The 27,396-nt window shown below is 38.7% G+C and overlaps 1 protein-coding gene across 1 annotated transcript; it reads left to right on the top strand.

Moving 5' to 3' along the window:
- CCDC69 (coiled-coil domain containing 69) lies at nt 1–27,353 on the top strand. Its single transcript, XM_072400508.1, has 9 exons — nt 1–197; nt 14,262–14,319; nt 15,167–15,315; nt 17,230–17,317; nt 18,708–18,781; nt 19,861–19,962; nt 21,486–21,605; nt 22,535–22,632; nt 24,200–27,353. The coding sequence occupies exons 1-9, from the start codon at nt 150–152 to the stop codon at nt 24,366–24,368; spliced, it is 906 nt and encodes a 301-aa protein (XP_072256609.1). The 5' UTR covers nt 1–149; the 3' UTR covers nt 24,369–27,353.
- Nucleotides 27,354–27,396: the final 43 nt, after the last annotated feature.

The raw sequence follows: 27,396 nt of genomic DNA, 5'->3' as shown, positions 1-27,396 counted from the left end.
ATGAGAGAGTGAGGGAGAGGGAGAGGGAGAGGGAGAGGGGTGTGTATGGGACACAGGCAGCCTGCCAAACTATAGAGCAGAGGGAAGGGGGGCGAGATGTGACCCATACTCTACCAGTGGCTGCAAGGCTCTAAATCAGGGGTGCAGCCATGGGCTGCAAGGCCAGCAAATTGTGCTGCCTTAGATCCAGGAACAAGGTAAGTGTATCACTGTGTGCTGTCTCTTCCTGTGCTTGTACAATCAGCAGGGCTGATCAGCTGAACCTTTCCACTCTGACTCTTCAGGCTTGATGCACACAGTTGTCATTAAATGGCCAGGTTTTCAAACTTTTCCTTTGTATCTATTTTTTTATGTCTGTGCTCAAATAATGAAGAAAGTGATTGGGAAAATATAAAGCCCCTCCTACAGATTCACTTGCTATGAATAAATACACAGCAACTTGACTGATCTTGAGAATTTAAGAAATAATTTGAATTTGTTTTAATCATTTCAATGAATGCTTTGCTAACGAGGTAGAAGGAATATATCCAATTAAGTTTCTGTTTTATGAAAAATATTTTCCTATTTTGAGTTAGTATGAAAGCTGAGCATTACATGTGATGTACCTTTTTGTGTTTTTTTTTTCTTCTTTCTTGTGCCATATTTTTATGATTATTTTCATATGCATGATTGCGAATGCTCCGTCTAATCTGTCTGTACATCAGGCAATGTAATCAGCAACCCTGATGAGCAGCTTTATGAAAACAAATCAAACGGCCTAACAGCATAACAATCAATTTTGTTTGGCTATCAGGGATAATTTGGTGTACAGTAATAAACTACACTGGTGATCAGAGGCTTCATTAACTTCAAAGAAGTAATTCACAATTTTTTAACTTTTTTTTTTTTTTTTTAGTTATGATGAAAAGTTGGATCAGTTGGTGTAGACTCGGGGTAGTTACAGACTTGTGACAAACTTAACTGCTCCTGTTTAAGTAAATGGCAGTGGTTGGAAACCATTTTTTTACACGCAGCAGTGTCAGATCATGATGTAGTAGTTGTTGCACTTCTTTGAACATTACCCCATGTGTGGTTTGCCGCTCCTGGGAGCACAGCAGCAATGCTTTACACCCAATGCATTTTCACGGCAGTTATGGCATGCAATCCCTGCTTTTAAGAAATTCAATTTGCTGCCAAAGTGGCAATCAAGGGGCTTATAACAAAAAACTGGTATTCATTGTGGCCAATGGTGTTCTTAACTTTGAGTGTGGTCAACTATACCTTGGTCACCCATTTGATTGCTGTTTTATAAAACGAATGGCAATCTCTATCTTTCAACAGTGAAAGTGGTGATCCTGCTAAAAAGTGTTGAAACTTTCAGCTGATTGCAAATTTTATAATTATGGTGAATTTAATGTGATTTGTGTCTTAAATAAATTACCCCGTTTACTGGTCCATCCATGCATTAACTGTCTTCCAGTCCTGTTAAACTGTTTTTGTGGTTTGTATCTAAAAAGTTCAGCTTTAGCAGTTGCAATTTGATTGGGTTGCTGTATTGCAGAACATTTGCCTGGATTGATTCTTTAGCTTTATACGACTATGAATCAGAGCTGTGGTGCTTATATGAATGAGGAGTTGCAAAAATGTCATTTGTGAGTGAGTTTATCCACATGAAGATAGTGCCATGGCTCTTTAAGACTAGGCTCAGATTGAACTGCATTGGAACAACTGCCAACACTTTTAACTGGTATTGATTTTCCCAAATGCCCTGACAAACACTGAAATGAATAGGAGTGGTGGGAATCTTTTTTGGCAGGTACGATGGAATTTAGATTTTTTTGATGTCACTAAAGAAAAAGAAAATGACAGGTATAAAGCCCAGGTATGCACATACATGCAGCTGTCTCAAAAAGTTGCCCTTTCAGCTGTAACCTGTAACATTGATATTAGCAACGTTTCTACACTTCCAGATATTGGATCTCGACACTAACTTATGCCGTCTCACATTTTAATGGGCTTGTCGCTGAAATATAGAACCTCGCTGGCCAATAAGAAAGGGTTTGTGTATTTACACTAATAGGTATATGTCTTTAAATCAAACCAGTGGTTTACATATACAGAACAGATTCTTTTCATGTGGCCCTACCAGTAGCACATAACCTTGTTCTGCCTCACCATTAAGCTAATATTGGTGAAGACAAATATCTGGTACTTTCAGGTATGGGGAAACGTGTCTCAGGGCAGAACCATACAACTGTGCTATACTCGATTAGAAAGCCAAACTGGCACCCTGCATGCGCTACCCTAAACCCAGGTAACTCCCCCAACCGAAAAGGTAAGAGCCCTGGGGTCTAGCTAGGAGTCTGATGGGACTACTGACATCACACCCAAAATGATGAATCATTACACCTGTCACAGGGCTTTTGGATGTCTACACATCCAAAAAAGGAAGTTTTTACAGTTAAGTAATATGCATGTAATACAATAAATGCACATATATAAATGACAGGAGATATGTCCTACTTCTTCACCATGATTCTCCATGATTCAATGCCACTGAAATAGGGAGTGAAAGCAACTCTTCTGAATAAGCCTGCAAACCGCTAAAAAAACCTGATAGATGAAGTCCTTTTCTTGCTTAATGTGCACTGCTGATGGTAAACTTGTATCAGTCTGGAGGAGGATGTGTGAGCTGAATGACTGACATTATTACTTACTGAAAGTGACAGGAGGTCATCCTTCATGACTTAGGTTAAAAGGCTTGGGTGATGATACCTTGACCTTTAATGTCAGTCGAGTTTGGCTGAACCTGAAAAAGCTAGCATTAACATTATTATTATTACTATTAACCATGATGTTTAATACACTTTTTTTTTTTTACCTCGTGCAGGGTTTATTAACAAGTTTAATTAATTTTTTGACCAGCAATTCATACTATTGCTGTCCCTTCGTTCTATTTGATTAAGAAAAATCCCCAGTACTTCAGGGTATATGGTACATTTGACTCCACACTTTCACTCCCATGAGATGGTGCTTGGGCACTGAGCAAGCAGTGCTGTTATGTTGGGGTGGTGAGGTGGTGGTCCTTAACCCTTAAATAAACTCCAGCTGATAACTTGGGGCATGTATCAGTTGCCAAACACAGGTCAGTCCAGGATCAAAGTAAGTCTCTTGCTTTATCTCATAGAGTTTTTGCTGACTTTCACCCTAAAATTAAAGACTGTAACGTTCAGGATTGAACATTGCTTCTGTATGGGGCAGCTTCAAGAATCCTGCAGTTCTGGTCTTGTTCAGGTGTATAACACTAATGGCTTATTTATTCACTGAACATCCAAAAATATTTTTTTGGGGGTGTAGGCTTGGAAATGAGCCCTCATGAGCAGAAGAACAGGTTCATCTTTATGCTAACCTCAACTTGAGCTTTACTTACCCTCCCTTTACGTCTTCTATATTTCATTGACTACAGTATAGAAAAACCTGGGACTTCTGGGTATAGTGGAGCATATGACTGACTATACCTCCCCATCAACTACCTGAGAAACCTCAGTCCTATGTAAGTCCCAGTTTATTTTGAATTAGGGCCTACACAGAATTCTTCTCATTCCCAGAGGGGAATAAAGTGACAGAAAAATGAAAAGTTGGTAACCTTTATATTATACGGTGTAATGAATTCTTTTGAGAGGATTTTCATTTTCAAAATTAAAATCCCCTTCAGTTGTATGCTTTCATCAAAAAGGTACATAGACCACAGATAAATTAAACACAGTTTCAAGCTGTTCAGCAGTCCCTCCGCTGCTTTTACTTTGTCCATATGATCACAGCTCTGTAACACATGGATATCCAAGATGGTTCAGCAGTAATGATTTACTGGCATAGAGGATCCTAAAGAACCCAAACCACTAGACAGACTAGCTTTTATTAGAATGACTACACTAAAAGCAACTTTCTGGTTGATTGCTGTGGTATGGCATGTCTTTGGACTTTGCCTATTGAGTTAAATAAGCTTTATAATGTGGCACCTTGATGTTGCTATTTTATTCTTCCCAACAGCTGGCTCTTTGCCTTCCACTGGCTTTGCTTATTGTATCTCCCTTTACAGTCGTGTTGATATGCAGGAATGTGCATTGGCTGTTTTAAGCGCTTCAGTCATAGCAGCACTGACCTGTGCTGCTCCCTCACATTCTGACACATATATATACACACTGCTAAGATGATGCTTACTCCTCTGCTAGCACACCCACACACTCCCTGTCATTCCCAGTAAGGAGCAAGCAAAGGTGGTGGAGGAGTTAAATTTATCTTCCATAATGTATCATGTGGTAGGACAGTCATTGTCCTTGGTGGACTTAAAAATTGTTCAACTTGTGAAACAAAAGTAATAAAAGGATATAAACGAAAAATTAAAATATTTTCTTTATGTAGTGTAATTTGGATTGGGAGGCGTTGTGCATACTATAGTGACTATAGTGACTGTGGCAGGGGTCTTTATTGTAGAACTCAGGTGTGGCTTGGAGTTTTAGCAGTGGTAGTCTTTGTTAGGGGGTCTGGGCTTTGAAAGTTTGGCGTGGCTGGGGAAGAGGGTGTTGGTCGCGGAAGTCTGGTAAGGCTGAGGAAGTGGGTCTTCATTGCGGAAGTCATGTGTGGCTGGGGAAGTGGGTCTTTGCTGTGGAATCCTGTTGTGGCTGGGGAAGTGGGTCTTCGTCATGGAAGCCTGGTGTGGCTGGGGAAGTGGGTCTTTGTCATGGAAGCCTGGTGTGTCTTGAGATGAAAGTCTGAGTTGTGGAAGCCTGGTGTGGCCGGGGAATAGGGTCTTCGTAATGGAAGCCCAGTGTGGCTGGGGAAGAGGGTCTTCGTCAAGGAAGCCTGGTGTGGCTGGGCAAGAGGGTCTTCGTCACCGAAGCTTGGTGTGGCCGAGGAAGAGGGTCTTCGTCATGGAAGCCAGGTGTGGCTGGGGAAGAGGGTCTTTGTCACGGAAGCCTGGTGTGGCCGGGGAAGAGGGTCTTCGTCACGGAAGCCTGGTGTGGCCGGGGAAGAGGGTCTTCGTCATGGAAGCCTGGTGTGGCTGGGGAAGTGGAAGCTTGGTGTGGCTGAGGAAGATGGTCTTCGTCATGGAAGCCTGGTGTGGCTGGGGAAGTGTATCTTCGTTGTGGAAGTCTGGTGTGGCTGGGAAAGGGGGGCTTTGTTGTGGAATCCTTGCTGTTAGAATAAACTGTTGAAAGCAGCATGGAATCTGCTTTATTTTCCTAACTACTTTATACCTATACTGACCATGAAACAAAAGAAATGAGAGACAATTTTATGTGTTTTGGCTCATCATAACATCCTTGACTCCTGTAATTGTGGGATGTAGTCACATATCTCAACAGAAGACTGAAAAAATAAATACATTAATACAAATTGAACATTGTGATAGTTAGTGCTGCTCATAAGTGTTATTGTGGTAATCACAGCTCTATTGAGGCGGATGTGACTGGTATTCTGCCCTATGAAAGTCCTATATATTTACTTGAAGGCTCAAAAATTGTTTACATAATGCAACATGCGGTGGCCTCTAAAAAACAACAACTAAGCAATGCTGGTAATATGGAAGGGTTACATAGCGAGTGCACAGCCCACAGCCCCCTGCCCCTAGATGGCCCTTGTAACAACATTTTAGGTGGCCAAATTTTTTGCATTATTAGGTTTGACAAAGGGCCCATATGATAGTCTGCTTTCTGTAGCACTGTCCGTGTTAGAATTTATTAACCATCTTTGTAGACATATTTTTTGTTTCCTTTTATTACCTAAACAAGATCTGTCCTTCAGTAGTATCCAAATAGTATTATAGTGTTCTGAAGGAATAAAACTTTACTACACTGATTTAAAGTCCATGAAGCTATTTTGGTTGAGGACAAAGTATCAAAAAGACAAACAAAAAAAAAAAAAACAGGCCAGCTATTACAAACACATAAGGTAAACATTGTTTTAAAGCCAAACTAAACACTGTATAAAAATTGTTAGCTAGTAATGTTTTATGTCAGAGGAGAATGTCTCTTCTGTTATAAAACTTCTTTCTCTTCCAGTTAACAATGTTTTTAAAACTTTACAAGGACTGTGGTGCTGTGCACTGTCGAAAGGGTGCAACTCCCATGCTTATGGTATTGTCAGCCTTTATTATGTGTCCATGGTAATAGGGGAAAAAAGAAGCAATGCTGTCATACACGTTGTACAGGCATGCTCTTCCATTGTCAATATTAGATATGTTTTACCAGATCAACTGATAGGATAGATAGGAAGAGGAAGGTGTCATCCCCAGTGGGTGTAGATATATAACCACTAGTGCCACTGAGACATATAAGAAGATTGCATAAGGCCAGATTTCCATCATAAAAACCTACGGGCACACAACCTTGGGTCACCCCTCTTGGCTCTGCTGCCATTAGGCAGAAGACTACTGTGCCTAAATGTTAACCTAGTCCTGAGGTTGTGTATGACTCAGGTTAAAGAAATATTTTTGGAAATTGGCTTTTAATATCCTAGCCACCTTGGGTATACAGAATCGCTTTTTGGAACATTGGTACAATATTGAGGTAAATGTATTTCAGTGTGTACAGAAATAGATCCTGGTGTAGTACTGTTCATGTTATGCCATCCTGACTGCACCTTGGATGTACACAGAAACCCTCAGTCTCATTTTTATTAGCAGACAGCTCAAATCTCGTAAACACTTCTTGACATTACAAATGCAGTTGGCATGAGATGGGAATCTGTTCCCCAGTGCAGCAGACTGTACATTCCTTCTAGGGATCTGTCCGAAGTATGGAGCTTGGTGTGGGGAGGGCTCTCTGTACTCCTGATGCAACAAGTTCAAGGAGGGGAGTAGGTCCCACTATTACATTGTACAGCATTCAGAATTCTTATAAAAGAAATGCAAGCCTTTATTTTTACAAAATCCCAAATTTTAAGAAGAACTCCCTTCTAGTTTTTTATATTAAGATCTCTTAAAACAGCCCTTAATATTGTTGCTTTCTGCATCTGAAATGGGGAGTTTCAATGACAAAGAGATTAACACTGATAGTATTTGGCACAATATGGGCCTCCCTGTGACCCCCAACACCTAACCTGAACTCTCCCTAATGTACACTAAGGGATCTAGTTATAAAACAGGGAAACCAACATCCCACCAAACATTCCTTTGTGGAAACCAAATACTGGCATTGAAATACATGGCCTTGGAAGATTCCCACAAGGTATTTTTTGAGGGAATGTCAGATTCCCTGTTTTATAAATAGAGCTCTTAGTGCAGTGGTCGCCAACCTTTTGGAGCTCACAGACCTTTACATTCAAAATTTTAAACCCTGCACATGCGCCGCAAGCCGTGTGTCACTCAAAGGGGAAGAAAATTCCCCCAGAGTGATGTCATAATGCCGGAACCTGCCTACTCCCCCATCGCAGGCTCAGAATGGGGGGAGGGGTTGTGTCGGGAGACAGAGCCATGGACCACCGGTTGGTAACTGCTGCCGTAGTGTATCTAAAGTGAAAGGCAAAAATGTAATATATTGCAGCTTACCAGTCCATGGTGTGATAGGTGCATTAGTTTTCAGTTTTTCCAATATCTTTACTGGTTGCTTTTTGTAACCAGTACAAATATAGGGAAAACTTTATTTTAGATTTCAGGGCAAAGTGAGAGTCTTTTGACAGCTTATGGTACAGCTTTGGCAGACCTGAAAACTGCTTGCTTTGTTTAAGCTATCACAGTACTTTACCAACAAGAGTACATAAATATTCCTCAGCTCAGTCCTAGACTTTAATTGGCATTCAGTGGGCATTGGAAAAGTTTGCTATGCTCCTTCTTTTTAAGCACCCAGGGGCTGTACACTTTGCACCATGATTTTAATGACCCCTTCCACATGTAGCTACACACCCATCAGGTATTTTCTGATTATTGTGCAGTATTTCCAAATTAAACACTGTCACGTGAGGATAGAACAAAAATCATTAACCATGTTAAATTTCCAACACAGGCAGACACATCGGGGCAATGAAAGTAAAGGCTTTTTTACACAGTTGACTAGATATTCTATTTGAAAGATTTAGGCCCCTTACGTGGCTAATTCTTTCAAATTACTTTCTTGACAGTGGTAATTGGACAAGGTGAATTTGTGAATCTATTGGTGAAACTGATAAAAAAAAAAAAAAGCATGAGTGAGCCTGTATTCCTTTTCTATTCCATACAAACATTCATAGGCTGCATTCACTTTAAGTAGCCCCCACTCTCTGAATTCATGGGTTGTGTGTTAAATATATAACTTGTAGTAGTTTACTTCTGCAAGTGAATGTTTAACAGTGACTGTGGACTCCTCTCCAGGAGTGTGAAGGCTGCCAGCAGGGTCACTGTCATGAGACACTGAGCAGGGGGAATGTGCAATGTTGGGACAGGATTTATGTTATTTATCCTCAAGCTGGTTTGATGTGTCTGTATTTTACATCTTCAAAAGCAAAGCACAATGGAAACTTTCAGACCCGTATATACAAAAGATGTGATTCCAAAAGAGATCTTTTCAGGAGACATGATAAAAGTTCATAAATAAAGTACATGAAGACAGAATGTAGTCTGGAGATGACATGAACCATTAAACCTACTGTGTTTTTCATTGCAAAGCTCTAGAAATGTACAGAAACATAAAAAATTGTCCAGCAAACAGGGCAGCTGTAACTTTCCTTGCACATATTTGAGGGTAGATTGGTGGCTAATGACAAATGCAAGATTCGGGCGATTCACAATGGTAATATTTTGGAGTGTCAACCAGGCGCAAGATTTTTTTTTTTATATATACCCGGACCTCCAGCTTTGTAGAGATTGCCTAATAAGTAACACTAAATAGTTATTCTTTGTTTTATTATTTTTTGTAAACTATTTATCAGCTGATATCACAAGTGACATATATAAAATAAACATTCAACATACCCCGACCAAAATAATTGTTTAAAATGATTGTTGGCAGTCATTTTTGGTTACATTTTAGGCACAATTCCAGGACTTGCCACCCACTGCTGAGCACCCTGTTCTGTTTTATGATGAGTGGAGGGGGGGAGGCGATGAACATGAGCACCCTTCTGCAGGGGCTAATGTGGTTCCAGTTAGTAGACTGTGGTTTAGCGATCTGACAAAATGGATTGGTAATGTAGTGGGACGCTAATGATCCTGGGTTTTTAAAATGTAGTAGTAGTAGTACCACTGGAGTGACATTTACATCTGGCTTCTGCAGTTAAAAGGTCTTCCAGTTTGTTAATATTACTATTAAATAGTTTTTATATCGCGCCAATATATTACACAGTGCTGTACATTAAGTAGGGGTTGCAAATGACAGACATATACAGACAGTGACACAGAAGGAGTGAGAGGTTATATAAGGAGAGGACCCTGCCCAGAAGAGCTTGCAATCTAAGAGATGGGGGAAGTAGCACACAGTAGGAGGGGGGAAATGGAATGGTGGGAAGTAGTGAGAGTTTAAGAAAGGGAAGAAGACAGGTAGACAAGTTTGAAGAAAATGGGTTTTCAGTGCTTTTTTAAATGAACAGAAAGTTAGCGCAAGCCTAATAGGATGTGGAAGACCATTCCAGATAGTTGCGGTAGCCCTAGAAATGTTTTGAAGTCGTGAATGTGATGAGGTTATGAGTGAGGAAGTAATTAGTAGATCATTGGAGGAGTGAAGAGAGCAGCTATGGCATGTATTTTCCAATCAGGTCAGAAAGGTAAATGGGACAAGAGCGGAGGAGGGAGTTGAAGGCAAAGCACAGGAGCTTGAATTTGATTCTAAAATGAAATGGAAGCTGGTGAAAAGAACTGCCATTGGAATTATCCTGGCCAGTGAAAGGCTTACAGACATGCATTAAAGGGGATTCTGGTATGACTGTGTGGGACTGGTCTAACAAAATGGAATAGGAGTGTTTACAGTTGTGAAAGTGGGAAGTAAGGTAAGTTTTACTCCACCTATTTAGGTCATTGAGCTAACCATTGCAATGGTAAGAGGGATCCACTGCAGGGGGTTAAACCATTTTTGCCCAAGGTTCAGCTTTAGGGAGGAAAAACAATCCAAGCTAATACAGTCTGTACACCTCCACTCATGGGCTTTAAAATGTGTATCTTGTTTTGCATAACCATAGGAAAAATACAACAAAGAATGGACTACAATCTTAAGAATGGATGATGACTCTTTGGTTGTATTGATGGCCAGTATCACTGGGATTAAAATTAAGGGAAAATCCAAAACTTTAAAGGTGTTTCCAGAACAAGAATTGAAGGGGAAATCTAATTGGGGCACTGTTTTCTGTGACATCTCTCCAGGGCACTTCCCTTATGTTGGGGAGTTCCTTTCGTTTCCCAATGAGATACAAATTGCAAAACCCTGATAGCACTATTTCATACTAAACTGGTGTATCCAAACTGGTGGAGGAGGGGGTAATTAAATTCAAAGTATATTTCTAGCTATAAAACCTGTTATGACCCTACCTTTGCTGGTCTGTTGTTTATTTTTATTTTTTTTTACTAGAGTTTAGAAGTATTTTGTTACTTTGGCCATAGTAAGATGTGCATGAGCTGTACTATTTATGTGTTGGAGTATATTGTGTTTGTGGTCTCTTTTCTTGCCCTACCAATGTAAATGTGTCCATACATATACAACAGGTGTCTGTGATCTAGGAGAATTCGAATGAACACAGGATATGCTCGCACTGTGTTACGGCAGCCTAATACCTTTAAATCTGCTGGAAGACCATTCTAACACATTAAACAGAAACCATATGCATTATACCATGCATTGCTGCAATGCAAAGTGTAAAGCTTGCCTTAAATTAAGTGTAAAGCTTGCCAGAACATTAAGTCACTGATTGTACTCATTTATTGTAATTTATGACACGGCATTTTTTTTTTAGCCTTGATTTGTATTCATTTCTAGCCCTGATACAGAGCTGTGAGTAGCTGGGATGAGCACATATGCTTTGTGTATCACGTGTCATCAATCTTCTGATTTTCCTTGAAACTTTCCTGTTTTCCTGACCCTCATTAAAAATATCTCCTTTATCAAATTTGACAGAGGAATGCTGGCGTAAGTAAGATGGTATGTCATCTGTGAGAGAGACACCCTGATCATTTTCATACTTGTGGTGCTTTCTGGCAGACAAATACTGGCAGATAAAATACCCAGATATGCCAGGTGAAAAGAGAAACACAAAGACAAACCTTACAAGCCATTCAATGATGGCTTATTCTACCCAGAAATATGCTGAATTTAAGTTTTATTTTCTATATTGCTTCCTATCCAGACTGAGCAGAACTTTCACGGGGCTTCAGGTAACTGCTGTTGCACCTTGTTTGCTTGCTAAAAAAAAACATCTGTACCTTTTAGATCTAGATTGGGCTTCTATGACAATGCAACTTATCATTGTAGAAGACTGTACAAAGCACCCCAGCGTGTTAATAAGAAAGTATTAGAAAAAAATGTGGTTTTATGGCAGAAGAGACTTTTTTTTTTTTTTTTGCTTCTATATAACCCTACCTGCTGCCAGTTCTCGATTATAACATATATAGTTCTATTGCCCCATTTTACCCAGCCTCACTGCCTGTTGAAGCTTTGCGAGTACAGATGTGTATGATTTTAAAAGTTTTAATTTGTGACAGGTTGACTTTGAGAACAGTTTATATTTGACATGAGAAAATTCAAAACCGATTTCATAATTACAGACAGTCGCTAAATGTAGGGCACCATATTAAAATCCCAGGAGCCTGCTATCGGATTATTTGTAGCATAGAAAGCCTTTAATTAAAGGGAGGGAAAATTGCAGGCACAAACAATAAATTGCACAGAAACACATTTGCAAAGAACTGCAAAGTTAGATAACACGTGAACCCAAAACATGCACTTGGAACCTGTTACAACAAAGCAAGTGTTTGACATATTAAAGCAATATTAAATTCCAGAACTTGGCATGGCTAGCCATTTAAAAAAAATAAATATTGATATTTTTGAATGGCACATGTCTGTATTCCAGGGAAAACAATGTTGTATTTCTTCTTCCTATACCCCTTCAGTTCTTACAGTGGTTTTCAGATGTTTTAAAAACACCCATAAAGGCGGTCTTAAAATGAAATGGAGATGTTCAGAAGGTGGCCATTGCCCTCCAAATCAACTATGGTGTCACCACAGCCTGTTTATCCCTTTGATACATTGGTGTCTCAATATCGTCCATCAATTTGACCAAGCACAAATAGGTGAAATAAATACATTTTTTGAGTACTAATGAATCTGTGTTTGCATGTCACCATCCATCTTGTTTATTTCAAGCTACATGCTATGGAATATAGCTAATAGTAGGCCTCCCTAGGTAAGCTCTGGTTTTCAGGGGATGACAATAAAATGTTATCTGCTCACTGTCCAGGAGGGCTCTGTTTATGATCATTAGTGTGATTACTGGCATATTTCCTTTTATTTTATTTTTATATATATTTATTATATTGAACACTTGGGCCTGATATATCCTGATGTCTGAATGAGAACTACACTTGTTCCCATGACAACTAGTCCTCCTTTACTTCAGTGGAGAAACTGTTTGGCTGCCATGATAGATTATTCCCTCTTGGGCCAATATTAAACAAAGGTCCATTAAGGCACCAATTCATGCCACCTAGTCTTATTAAGCCATGTAATATTTAGATGTTCAAATGCATTTCCCATGTACAAGATATTTAGATATTGAAATCCCTCTTTTTATGATTTTTTTGTTGTTATATTTGGGAATTGCCATGCAATCTCCATTGAAAAAATTGTTGGAGATCTCCTGTTGTATCAGTAGGTCAGTAGTGCCTGCCGTAACCAATTCAGCGTTACAGGCTATTACATTTATTGCTCTGCTGACAGATTTAATCTACCATGAAGATGTGTCCTCCCTATGAAGATGCCAGCTGCCTGGCTGTTATATGGATCTTTAACACTTTTAAGTCACTTAACAAGAGCAAATATACAGATCATGTACTTTGCATTTCATGGCTGCACGTGTTTCTCAATCTGTGAAGTACTGTGAAGGACTGTGAAGTACTGACTCTGGAGAAAGTTTCCTGTAAATACTTCATAAAATTATAGCATAGTCTGGTGTGGATCTGGTGAGAGGCATGGCATCAGCATGGCATTAACACTCCAGAGAGGACCTGCTGCACCAATGGCATATTGGTATTTGGCAGTCTTTGTATTATGGCAGTCACTCTGATAACATTGTTTTCGGATGATAAACATGATTGTCTGTCTTTGACAAGACACAGGCACCATAGTTTATACTAAGATTTTGTAGCATTTGTCTAAACAGTGAGTAATCCGCACACACCTTAGTGACAAGTCTTTGTTTTTTATGCCAATTTTTTTGTCAGAGCAAAAAATATAATTATACAATATATTTCGGTAATAATTGCATTCAGCTCAAAGGTGTATTTAACCTTGGCAATAAGTGTCTTTTTGTGCCCTGTAGTGCTTTCAGCAGTGCTAGGTCCCTGGTTTGAATCTCAGCCAGGGAACTATCTGCATGGAGTTTGCAGGTTCTCCCTGTGTTTGCGTTGGGTTTCCTCCCACATTCCAGAAACATGCAGTTAGGTTAATTGGCTTCCCCCCAAAATTGCCCTTAGACTGTATTAAAGACATATGTATATAAATGGTACATTATGATTGGGTATGGGGCATTAGATTGTTAGCTCCTTTGAAGGACAGCTAGTGACAAGACTGTGGAGTTTATAGCACTGACATGTAATGCAGCAATTTGCAAATACTGTCTAATATTAATAATATTTCCCCATTATCTGTCAGCAAAGGTTTACTTTGAAGGTAAAATCTAGATAAAACTATTACCTACTTATACTGTATCTACCCTTAGACAAAATTAGCAGTCAGCTTTAAATTAGGACATGGAACTGCTAGGGTAAATAATAGCTTTTTTTGTATAATGCAACAATGTAATTGCTTCGGGGAATCTGCAAATACCCCCATGCCTAAGATAGAAAAATAGGGATATTAAACCTTCCTCAATTGCTTTTGATTTCCACTAAAAAAAAATATGCGGCACTGGGGTCTGCAACTCTCCTTTCCAATTTCTTTCTATAGTCCTGATGGAACTACCGGTATTTGTGTTTAGGGATGTGGTGATTGGAACAGATGGGTAGTTACATCATGTCTACACATCCAAACATGCTTAAGTGTCTATGGCCATTTGCAATCTTATTAATTAAGTCCACATTAAAACAAGTATTGTTTCTCTTTCAGAGTCGGCAAAAAACAAAGCACAACCAGCACACATCTCAAGAGCTGAACGACATAGCCGGTAAGAGGGCTAGCTTTGATCTTTAGAGCTCTGGCAAGGCCAGGGACAAATGTATATCAATGTGGCATGCAGTATAAATCTTTTCCATTTGAACGTGGCTCAACTGGAGGATAAAGGGGCCTATTGAGCAGCACTGCAGCAGGTGGGAAAAGACTCTCCTAGGATGGATATGAACATTTCTGAAGCAATAGCTCTGTAGGATATGTTGATTATAGATACTGACTATGCATCATATTTTAAACATTTTTTATATGATCTTCTCTTTGCTTTGGTTTTCATTTTAGCCTTAGAAGGACCCTAGAATGCTAGAATGTATACTTCTTGGCATACTCTTTTGTATAGTGTAACCTACCATCTGGGGTAGAGCTGGAATCTCTTTTTTTTTTTTTAAAGATCCTTACAGTAAATAAAACTAAAGGTAGATTTAGTTGATTATCATCCAATCTAAACTGCTTTCCTTGTGTGGTATACATTAGTTACCATACATTTAAAACTGTCATCTATTCATAATTGATAACCAGTCACAATGTGATTGATTTATTAAAGCTCCTCCATTGCTGTAGAGGATACACTTTCATCAGTGAAGCTGGGTGAACCAGCAAACCTGGAATGGATTGCTTCAAAGTTATTTGCTATTGTTAGCAAATGTTTTCAATCCTGCACCAGATCCATTTCAGGTTTGTTGCACCACCCAGCTTCACTGATGAAAGTGTATCCTCTCCAGCTTTGGAGAGCTTTAAGAAATCAGGCCCACAAGGTTCATTGACCATTGAAAAAGTGGCTTTGATTTTGTAAACAAGAAATGTGACCTGACATTAATTTTCTTTATCCTCGTGTCCAAACACAGGCAATGGATCGAGTGAATGTTTGCAGAAAATCCAAGACTATGAAAAAGAAATCAAAAATCTCCTTCAGGCCCACCTTAAGGAGAAGATGGCCATTGAGGAGGCCAACAAAAAGAAGATGGAGGAGCAAGAACAGCAGCTGAGGGAAAAGGTCAGTAGTGTTATTCCTGGAGCAAATGTGCTGGATAAATGCAGTAGTACCACTAGATTAGTGTGGCTCAGTGGGTAGAATAGGCTGCCTGCTTGTTAGGTTTGGACTGAGAAGCTTGCAAATTCAAGTAAGCGGTGGGAGTCAAAAAGTAGAAGTGAAGGTGGATTATCCTATAGAACTCCAAGCAACATGCAGTCCGAAAAGGAAACCGACACCGAGTCAAGGTTTCAGTAGCCTCCCGAACACCTTTTTTCAGCGATTGGTTGAAAGGAGTTTGATAATAATGCTGTATCATATTCAGTTCCATTTTTTGACTAATTATGTCAGTTTATTGACCACATATGTTCCATGTACTTGTTATAAACAGAACAAAACCAACGTGTTCTTTTAATGTTGCCTGCCAATATGGAGCTTTGTTCTGCTTGGGAAAAACTCTAAACCGTAAAATGTTTGTTTTATGAGCTTCAGTATTGTATAAAGAAGCTATTTGCATTGTTACCTTAATCTGAACTTTGATTTCAGTGAGAGCAGCTTATACAGGTGCAATCTGTCAACAGTTAAGAAGACAGCTGACAATATAGGCCAGCACTGAGGGCTTTTCATTTATTCATAAACTGTTAGAACACTGGACCAGCTAAGAAAGTCTAAAACTTTTTCTAGTTTAGGATTTAATTAATATCTGCTGGCTGTGTCCCCTCTGGGAAAATTTGCCTTTTTTTTGTCCTGTGACCATGACAATTGTAAAGGGGGATGCAGTCTTTCCTAACTGCTTGCCAGCTTACCAACACCGTCTCACCTCCCTCCAGATACCTTTAAAATACCCACACAGAGACCTGTCCTTGGGTAAAACTGGCCATAGCAGCCTTTTCTTTACATACAAAATGATTTACTTCTTTCCTTTAATGTCAAACAACCAGATATATTTACCAGTTTAAAGGTTTAAAAGGTTTTGAAGGTCCATGAAAGTACATCTGCATTACTAACCTACTAATACTTGGATACTCCTACTCACCACAAAGGCCCCAAACCGCTACCACTCCGGCTCTGGGACAACTCGCAGGTATCCCACCGGGCCTCACAACAACCCAGTGTCCCATGTGGCCTGATAATACCGGAACTCCATACCCTGATGGGTTCCTCACCCCCACTGCTTTGGAAGCATCCAACCCCACTCTCATGGACCTTGTCATTAGAGAAGCTCACTGTATTGCAGTATAAAAACAAGGGTTTTCGATACTTCCTCATTCTATCCCTGAACACTTTTTTTTTTAATGGATTTAGACTTTAAGTTTATTTAACATACAGCTACTCTACCAATCTTCCTTAAACTTTTAATTACAATCAGGCAAACTTTTATGGCCACTAAATCCTTTCAGGGGTGGGCGGGAGCACACTAGGCCGGACTCTTGAGTCCCACCCTAATGGCTCCGCCCACCACCAGGGAACGCCCCCTGAAGTGAAATCCCTCTCCTCTGTATGAATTGCGGAGGAAAGGGATTTTCCTTCAGGGAGCTTTCCATATTTACCGCAGCGGCGGAAGTATCAACGCCGGCCGCGATAAATAGGGGAGCCACAGAATGGAGGCGGATCCGACATCGGTAGTTCCGGCTCCGGAGCTGCGGGTTGCCGCCCGGCATTAGGCTGGATCGGCCCGGGGGGGGTTAGGCCGGAACGAACTACCGGCTAGGCCGTATCTGGCCTAAAGGTCAATTGCCGACCCCTGGATTAGAGGTAGCAATAGATTCCCGATATCTTTTCTGGGGAGAAGCATCACAAAAGTTCAGGATGTCGGTTTGTAAAGAAAAATGGTTGGAATTTGTAAATGGTGAGGGAGAGGAGACTGAGGGCACAGCACTTTTCTGGAGATGAAAATTATATACACAGCCATTGATAAATGTTGTCACGCTTTTACAGGCTAAACAAGATGCAGAAGCAGAATTGGAAAAACGTCTTGCAGAACAGGCTACGTGTCTGAAAACTGAACTGGATAAAAAATTTGAAGGTAAAATGGAAAACGTTGTGGTTGTTATGCGAATCCAAGGCAACCCATATCACTTTACAACTAGTGTAAAATAAAACAATCCAGGCTGGCAAATGGAGATAGAAAACATACCTTTGCCATGTTTATTTATCTTTGCTCCACAAATGTGTTTTTCTTCTGACACCCCTGCTGGTCACTGACATGGGCAACCTGTATTAAGCATGTGATAAAAAATGGAGAATTTTTTTAGATATTTATTGCGATATTTATTAGGTATCCAAACTATATGGAAAAGTGTGAGTTGAGCCCTGGGCCAGTCGAGGGTGCAGGCTGAGCCAATTTTGACTAAATTGGTTCTGCATGGTAAATCAAAAACCATTACAGCGAAACTTTATTAAAACAAGGGCAGCACGCTGGCTCAGAGGTCACTCTGGTACCAGGTAAATCACGGCCGGGACACTATCTGAATGGAGTTTGCAAGTTCTCCCCTTGTCTGTGTGGGATTCCTCTGGGTACATCCGTTTCCTCCCACATTTAAAAAATATGCAGTTAGGTTAATTGGCTTCCCCCCCAATATTGTCCTTAGTCTGTGTTAATGACATATGACTATGGTAGGGATATTAGATTGTGAGCCCCTTTTTAGGGACAGTTAGGGACATGACAGTAGACTTTGTACAGCGCTGTGTAATATGTTGGCGCTAATTAAATACTGTGTAATAATAAAACTATACAATCACATATGTCTTGTAGGTTTTCCATACCATTGATACTGTAATCTGTTTTTACTCCTATTTTTTTTTTTTTTTTTAATACCTGTTGATCTGCCATTTGAACTAATGAGCCTTCTAATGCTTTTCTTGCTGTATCGTTTTGAATGCTGCCACCATTGATAGCTCTATCAGTGAACATCCATGCTTACTACCCACATTCTTTAGATTTACCAACTCTATCTGCATGGGGAAATGTAAAAGTCTTGTTTACTTCCTCCTAGCACTATCCATTAGGGTGAAGTAGAATTCCAGCTTAAATTGAATTTACAGTTCCACGTTTCTTACCCTCCATTCATTTCAAAGAATGTTGTTTTGTTTGCCCCAGGGCCCCAAACCAGGGGCACTGATTTTTTTTTTTTTATGTTCCATCGGTTCCTTCAATAAAAATGCAGCAGTATGCCCATGGTTAGTCCATACCACTGCTTTACAAATAGGGCTCCTAATATAATTTCTGTATTTTGTTTATATATTTATTGGGTCCTTAGAAGTATAATTATGAAGAAGGTACAAATGTCAATCTTTTACATGTAGCAGGGTGCAGTGTTAACTATTGCTTATAAAGGAAGTGAAACATTTTTGCATCTTTGTGCACAGCATGACTGAGAGGAAATGACTGTACTCTATTGTATTTTTCCCCATAGAGCTGCAGAAGCACAATAATGAAGAAAAGGAATCTCTCAAAGAAACGTATGAAAAGTTAACCACTTCCCTTCAGGTCTGCTGGGTTCATCAGTTTTGTAACATAATTAAGGCTTCTGCAACTGGTGTAGATGTAGTATGTAACTAAAAATGATGGTAAAGGAAGGAAACCCAGCCTAAAAATATATAGTTTCATTCTCTTAACATTCAACCTTTAGGTGTCACTTTGCTGATTTTTTTTTTTTTTTTTTCCGCAAAAGTAAAAAGTCAGTGTGGTGGAACAAATAGTATACATTTTTCACTAGGGAACTTGTCAAAATGGAACTGCAGGGCATGACTTGCTTTAAAAAGTGCTAAATCATAGTTTGATGTCATCCTCATCATTGCCTCACTGCTTATGGAATCACTGTTCCAGAACAATACAATTGGTAAAGTGAAGAGTGTTGATGCAAGGATGACGGTGTGCATTTTTTAAATAGGTCAGCAACAGCACCTTCCATATATTTGTTTATTGTTAACTATTCTGTGTTTTCTACTACGGAGACCAATCTAGATTAATTCAATTAAATTATGAAGGTTTAGGTTAAACTGTACAAAAGTTATGCTATCCTAGGTCATATAAATAACAGTCTAATCATAATAATTAGATGAATTATATGCGATTTTGGATAACTGGAAGTGGTAGCTGATCTCTTGTTGAAAACAAGATGACAAAAAAAAAAACAATCTTATCTGTGCCTTATTCAGTAAGACAACTTATTAAGTAAGTGCAAAGATTGATAACTTTGTACTGAATGACAAGAGCACCTAATCCATGCAAAGGACATATATTATTAAACTTGCTTGACATTTACAATTCAGCATCTAAGTCAATGTTATTCATTTTGAATGTCACCTATCCTACATATACATAAACCTTAACACACCTGAGCCATAGCACCTCACAACACACAGATGTGAATGATCTGTTTTGTGATGTGCTGTATTTTCCAAAGATCATATAGATACAATTTTATGCATCTCTGTGCTTGGACAAAAATTATTGAATTGATCCAATACTGGATGGTTCCTGTGGTTACTGTATTTTGCATATTGCCATCTTTCTTTTTATTGCCCCATCACATAAGCATAGTAATTGATTTATTTACTTTGCAGGAAACTGTTACAGAGTTAAGTGGGCAGTTGGCATCCTTCCATGAGAAAATGAAACGTGTTGAAGAGTCAGTCCTAAGTCAGGACTACAAAATTCATATTCAGGTATTGTAGTAGTATATGTACAGCCATTGGAATAGAACTTATTTGATGCCTATAGCAATCCTTTAAATACAACATTTTATAAACACAACAGTAACAATAAAAGGAAGCATTTGGTTGCTGACCTGAATTGTTTAGATATTACATTTTACCTTTTTAAACTTCCTGAGCTTTTTCCTTGCATAGGCAAAGCAAAAGCCTGTTTTAACAGGTTTTTAAAGTTGCTGCGTCAAATAGAAGATTTTTTATACAGTACCTGGAGTCAAATTTGTATACCTGAATTTGATTAGCATCCAACACTTCCAGGAATGTTAGGTACCTGACGTTGTGCTACACTATGGTTCCTTTATCCAACTTAAAGCATGCAGATCCTTCCCTGAATGCTGGACCATTGTGACAGTCAAAACTTCTGGACTTACGTATAACGTCAAAGCTTGCCAGGGGGAAAATTTGAATGTTTTTGGATTTTCTTACACTTTCCTTCCTGGTGAAAAAAACATGCTTTGGCTAGAAATGCATTCAAAATGTCAGTTTTTAATAGATCGCCATTAGATAAACAATGTTTTCTACGTGCATAATGAAATAATCTTCCTTGGCTTCGAACCTGTGCTCCGTGTAGGTCCTGTTTATTTCACTGAAGTATGCTTTACCCAATGTTCTTCACACACAAACAACTATTACAGAGCACAGTACAGTAATCCCTTTCCTTTGGTAATCTGTCCACACTTAGGTGTGCTGCCACATTCCAGGCCTCCCTGTAATCACACAGAAAAGAATTTTAAAGGTGCCTACTTGTGTTCTTAGCAGATAATATCCGAATGTGCAGGACGGGCCTTTAAGAAGCAGTTCAAAAGTTTACATGAGATGCTAACATACTTTAGTATGTAATACTGGTTAAGAGAATGCATATCTTGTTTCACTGTCATGTGCTGGGACACTAATGTCAATTTTCCTGTGCAGGATGAAGTTTCAGGGATGGGCTGCACAGTGATCAAGCTGTTACTACTTTTTCTTTGACCTGTGTTGTTAAGTGCCTAAAAGAAAGGGACTGGACATGGCATAGACAGTATAGCTATGATCATGTTTTGTCTAAAGTGGAACTTCTTTGGTAAACCAAAGGTCTGCTAATTTGCCAACCTTAACGCAAATGACACAAACCATTCACCCACAAACAAAAACACATACCTTGGCTTATGCTTCCAGGAAGTCATTGCACCATGCTTTCCAACAGAGCTAGAAGCTCAAAATCTTGCAATAAGCTTTATCATGTGACTTTTTTGACTTGTGGTTTGCACTGAAGATAACTTCAAGGTGTACTTTTTTATATCATTTGCCTACCTTCTTGGCTTACTTCAGTTTGTTACAGTTTTTCCTAAAGATAGTCAAATTTGCATACAAATCTCAAAGATTAAAAACTAATATTAATTCCTTTTTAGAACATTCCCTTTTCCCATGAGATAATTTAGTTTCTTATCGCTTTGTGGAGGGTTTTCCATTAATAGTGATGTCCAATTCTGTATTCTTAGGATCATGGTAGCCCTGGTGAATTCTGGGAGCAGGAGCTACAAAGTCTGCATTTTGTGATTGAAATGAAAAGTGGGCGGATAAGAGAACAAGAGAAAAGGCTTCAGGCTCAGCAAGCTACAGTAAGGTTCTAAATGCATGGCATATGTACTCTGATCGTGTTCTTTGGCATTTAAGAAAACAGTTCAGCTTTACTTCTTTTCCAGCTTTATGTGACAAAACTAAAGAGAGTAGCCTAGCAATGTTCCTGAAAAACAAACTGGGAACTGTCTGATTTTTTCCAAGGTGTATAATGTTAAAATATTAAAGGGTCAACTCACTTAAAAAGGTAAAGTCTCAGTAAGGTCAGTCTTCCCATATTATGGAGTATCGGAAGACTTTACCTTTAATATACATATACATATAAATATTGTATGATAAATGAGCAATACAGAGTATGATCGCTACCTGATACTCGTGACAGGTGGTGCAGCTAGAAACATTAAAAAGCCAGTTTGACAGCTTTGTGCTTTCATCTTCCACCTCATGTTTCCTCTGTATAGTAAATTGTATATTAGAAAAAATACCAAATAAAGCTAAAACAACCATGTAATATGTACTGGACAAAGGGACTTAGCTTCCTGTAGCTGCATAATGCAGTGTCTAATATTATGCCCTAAAGATGGGTGGGGGATATGTAACTAGGCAGAGCTGCTGTTTTGTCTGCCTAGAAGAAGCAGCCCTGCACTGTGGGAAATGTTGGGACCAGATCTGGGCACAGCATAGGCCCACTATGGGGGGAAAAAAAGGATTATTATTTTGCCTGCCTTACCTCGGTCTATAGCCCCTTCATCTTTAATTTTACTTTTGTAATTTTTTATGCCTTTATTCTTTGTGCTTTGCACATAATTTAGAATGCTTGCTGAAGAAAGATGCTTAAATTTGTAGTTCCACAGCAGCTGGCAACCCAAGCTTGGTTCTACATTTTCATTTTTAAGCTACTCATACTGCTTAATGACTTTTTACTACCCAGGCCTTAAATTTCACTAATAATGATTTTTTTGTATGATAGATGGACAGGAATATCATACTGGAGGAGAAAGTGCAGAGTATGCAGCAGGAGATTGAAGCCTTACGAGCCCAGGCCCAGAACCAGGCAGCAATGACCATGTAAGCTGAAAAATTACATATATGTCAATGATGTTTAGTATGATCTTGACTATGACAGTGTCTCTGAGGCTGTAAAATGTAAGGATCAGTAAAAAAAAAATGAACATTATATTCCACAGGGCATATATTTCTTTTTCATGAGCGCATCATATGGGCCTGTCAGAATCCAAAACCTGTCTCAAATGTGGTGCAGCTCAAGCAGATTGTTTTTTACAATTCTTGGGACTGCCCCCTACTTAAACGTTTTTAGAGACAAATTGTCCACTACATCCAAATACACCTTGTCCGCTATCTGCCTTTCCCTTCTTGGGCAATATTTGGTATGGTAGGCAGAGACAGTACTCGCTACTTTTGTGGTGCTAAACAATTGTTACTCCTTCTATCTGCAGTAGGAAGGAAATCTATTTTCCACTGCTGGATATCTGATGCCCCCCCCCCCCCCCCCCCTCGATCCAGCTGTTCCTCTCAAATTACCAGCATTTGTTCAAAATGGAATGGGTTGAGGCCTCCTACTCCATAGAAACCAAAACCTCACAATTTTTTGAGACTTGGGAGAGTTTTATTGAAACCTTGAATGCAGTCACTAAGACTCGCCTCTACAAGTGTTTCAACCAAACTGTCTGGTACCTTACCAGAGTCTTAGAAGGTGCCCCCTAATAATCTCCCTAATAATCTAGCATTTTAAGTCAGACAATAGCATTTTAAGTCAGACACTAATACAGCAGTACTGTTCTGCTGCACGGAAAAAAAAACTTTTCCCCCAATTCCTTAAACAGGCCAAGCTGTCCAGCAAAGGTGTTCGTTACTGTGGTAAGGGCACACCCTAAATCTCTGCCAGGAGCTAAACAGCATTACATAGAATTTGGCCTTAAAAAAAGTGTACCCAAGGGGGACCCCTTCCTCTTTGACTTGCTTAACCTACCTTTCTCCTCCACGGTTTACATAAGCATCAAGATACGATGGGATGCAATACAACATTTGTTTTCCCAACACCAAGTCCACTTCTTCTGCCTTTACCCACGCAGTGCAGCCCCATTGATTTCTGTGGGCTGTTTCCTGACCAGATAGACCAGCCGAGAAAAAAATTGTAAATAAATGCTAGACTGCAGCGCTCTATATCTTGTAAGTACAGACCTTTGGAGGTAGACTTAGGTTAGTAAAGGGGTAGGGGGCTCAAGTGCACATTGTTGGAAATTGTGCTATGTTGGCTTTAAGTAAAAGTCCGTTAAAAACTACAGGGTCTACAGGGTGACAATGCTGCTGTGCAATTGCAACATTATCACTATAACAATTACAAGTGGAAGAATCAGGATCAGCAGATAATAAAACTGTAAAAAATGTTACACAAGCAAAATCCACAAACAAACTGCATCATATATGTAAATAATTTAATGCATTTGCTTCAACTTTGAAACTTTACCTGTTATGTGTTAAAAATAAATTTCTAAGAGGTTAGCACCTTCTAAAAATATTTCTGTGACCTCTAACAGACATTTGTTCTATAGCCCGGAGTTCCCTATATACCCACACCCATAGATCATCATTTCATCCTCTGCTTCTCTTTTAGCCGTTTGACAGAGGAATTGCTGAATGCTCAGATGGCCCTGGAAAAGGAGAAACAGCTTAATGAACAGTTACAGCGAGACAAGGAGCAGCACTTTTACCGAACTGTTAATGGGGATGGCCCACTCCCATTCTCTTTATCAATGGCACCCGATTCCATCAAGGTGACCTAGAAAAAGAACTGAATTCATGGACAAGAGGGCAAAATCCTGTTATATTCAGAGGACCCAAGCAATACTGAAAACTATAACCATGCAAGAAGCTTCCTCTCTTGGAAACAATTTATATTTATTTTATTGTTTTAATTATTGAAATTGTATATACATGTTTATGGACTGGCAACAGGACCTTTCCTCTGTACTAAATGTTTCTATTTAAAATTGAAAGTGCATGTCCTACCAAAAGTTTGGATAGGTTGGGGAAGGGTTGGAACCTAAAGTGTTTTTTTTTTTTTTTTCTCTCCAAGGTTTTGTTATTACCCCCTTATTTCTACAAGGGGAATCCCTTTAATAAGGTCCAAGACAGCAGTAAAAAGACAAAAATTAAACAAAATGCCAGTGCACCAAAGACCAATATCTGTATATTTACTGGAGTTTTATAACCAAAACCAACAGGGTTTCATATCAAAAATGTTAAAAACAAAGTTTTGTGTAGACATACGCTTTATTTACCCAAAAGTAAATCTTTTACATTGTTTATTTATTGGGTTTCTACCAGTTGGATCTCCTTTTAGGTTAATAAAATTTCTAATGCTATGCATCTGTTACTGAAATTTTAATTGCAACTCTGACAAACCCCCTGTATTGCATAGCATTCGATCATTGCTTGATTTTTCATATTCTGCAGTCAGGTAACTAAAAAAACTATAAATCAAATGTATTGGGGTTATCAAAACTATTGTAGTTCGGACTATCCCATTTAACTTTACTTTTTATATTACCAGTTCTGGAAATTCACAGATGTGTATATATATTTTTTCTTACTATAGTTTTGCCATACTTGTGTGCTGTGAACACAGTTTTTTTGTATGAGGATCATTAAGCTTTTATTTCTGTGGTTTTTTTTTTTTAAGCTCCACTCCCAGAACACTCTATTTGAATGATAGTTTAGGAGTTTTATAATATGACTTAAAATATCAGAAAATTCTGTAGACTGTCCATATATTCATTTACAATTCCATATCTTCTTCATATGTTTTTATTTAGTACATCCAGATCAATTAGGCAAAGCTTTAAATGTTGCTTACTCTTTGGGCTCATCAAAGGTATGGTTAGTTTAGATTTCCTACACTGGAATCTGCATATTGACAGACATCCCTGATATCCCTTTAGATATGCATACTCTCTAGTACATGATTGGATGGTAGTAAACATGCACATGCAAAAAAAAACGTAATTTCCTATTCCATAAAACGTTGGAAAGTAAGTCCTGAATGCCTGTTTTGCTTCATCATCCATCCTTTTTTTACACTTTATTAAATGAATGTGCTGTATAGAATTTGCGCTTAGGCTGTTGTCACAAAATGAAAAGTGGAGAGCAATATAATAACTTTTGTTTTATTCACAGAAGTGCACTTATCTTCAAGCATTCAACCAAACCACAAATAGTTTTGCATGTATGTACAATATAGTTGTAGATACGGTTACCAGGTAAACTGACAATACTGATATAAACTGGCTAGTGTTACAGTGGAAATGTCACCTCCGTCATCATACTATTAGTGCTTTTCTGGCTTGGGTATTGTATGCTGGTGCCTTATTACAGCCCCGCTTTTGTTTTGATAGAAGCACATTTTAAATGGTCTTCACAGCAAACAAACACTAGGTTAACTTTCAATTGCATTATTCACACTAAATGTTTTCTGCAGGTGAATAATGCAGGTGGTGTAGAACCCAAATATAGCACTTTAAGAGCACTTTATGTCATAATGACTTCTAGTTGGCACATTTCATAATAGAGTACATTATTTTTATGGTAATATTGCTCCACTGCAGTGTTAAATGTTTGCTGTGCTTATGGTTTATTTAGTTGGATTGTGGCAACCGATATCATAAGGTGACTAATAAATACATGGAACCATATCCTAGGATAGGATATCAGGATATAGGAGAGTCTTCATACTCCAACAATCAAATAAACAAGATTTTCAAAAATAATAGCCATTATAGCAGATATGTAATAATGTGTGGCTTACCATTCCCTGATGTGATGGCTGGATTATTTTTTAGTTTTTAATTTATTTTTATCTGCTTATTCTGCCAGTAAAACAATTCCTGTCTAGGGTATACCTTCACTCGGTATACCCTTGGGAGCAGGGTTGTTACCCCCTCCTAATTTATACTAGAAACACCTCTAAATATTAATTTCATTAAGTAAATGTGTTTTGTAACTTGCAGAAGACAAATAGGTAGGCTAATGAGATTGTTTGCAAATTCAGTTCAGTGTGCAGGAAGTTCCAACGCTGGTTTTCTGGAGGAACTAAGTGTTTTTCTGTATGTGCCTAAAAAGCAAACTAATGCAGCCACCATATCTATGAACTTGTAAAAGCTTCATTACATTAACACTTTCGTTCCTTTGGTTTAGATATTCTTTAGGAAAACAATTGAGTTTAGTGCAGTTAAATGCAGTGCATTGTGTTGAACTTTTCATTTAATGCAAATTTGCACCGTTTCCTACTTTATTACATTTCCATCAAACAAAACAGCAATTAAGCGGTATGGGAGCTTCCATGTCTGATAAACCAATCTGAAATTACTAGTTACCTACCATGTAATTTCCAAAGGATCCGAGCCACTAAGTTAGAAGATGTATGCAGAGAAGTTCTGACTTTACTCTGAATCTGATCTGTATATTTCTTTTGTGTTAAAATGCCAGAAATGATCATTTACAAAAGAAGATCGGCAATGGTTTTTTAATGTCTCTCAGGACAGGTTTGCTTAAAGTACATTATGATTGTAGGAGATAGCATAACTGGTAGTATGTGTGAGGCACTATTCTTCAGGAACTGTTGTATTTTCAGTAGTATCATGATTCAGATACTGGAACATACTTCAGTAGTGAAGAAAAGTGTTTTATAAATGACATTTCAACTTTACTTGTTATTCTGTACAATTTTCATTTCCCAGTTATCTTTAATAAATACATTTTATGTTTGTGAACACTGGTCTCTATATCTTTGGTATACAAATATGATCTGCAACC

Source organism: Pyxicephalus adspersus, chromosome 2 (assembly GCF_032062135.1).
Source record: "Pyxicephalus adspersus chromosome 2, UCB_Pads_2.0, whole genome shotgun sequence".
Classification (NCBI taxonomy): domain Eukaryota; kingdom Metazoa; phylum Chordata; class Amphibia; order Anura; family Pyxicephalidae; genus Pyxicephalus; species Pyxicephalus adspersus.
This window is presented reverse-complemented; position numbering and strand designations above follow the sequence as displayed.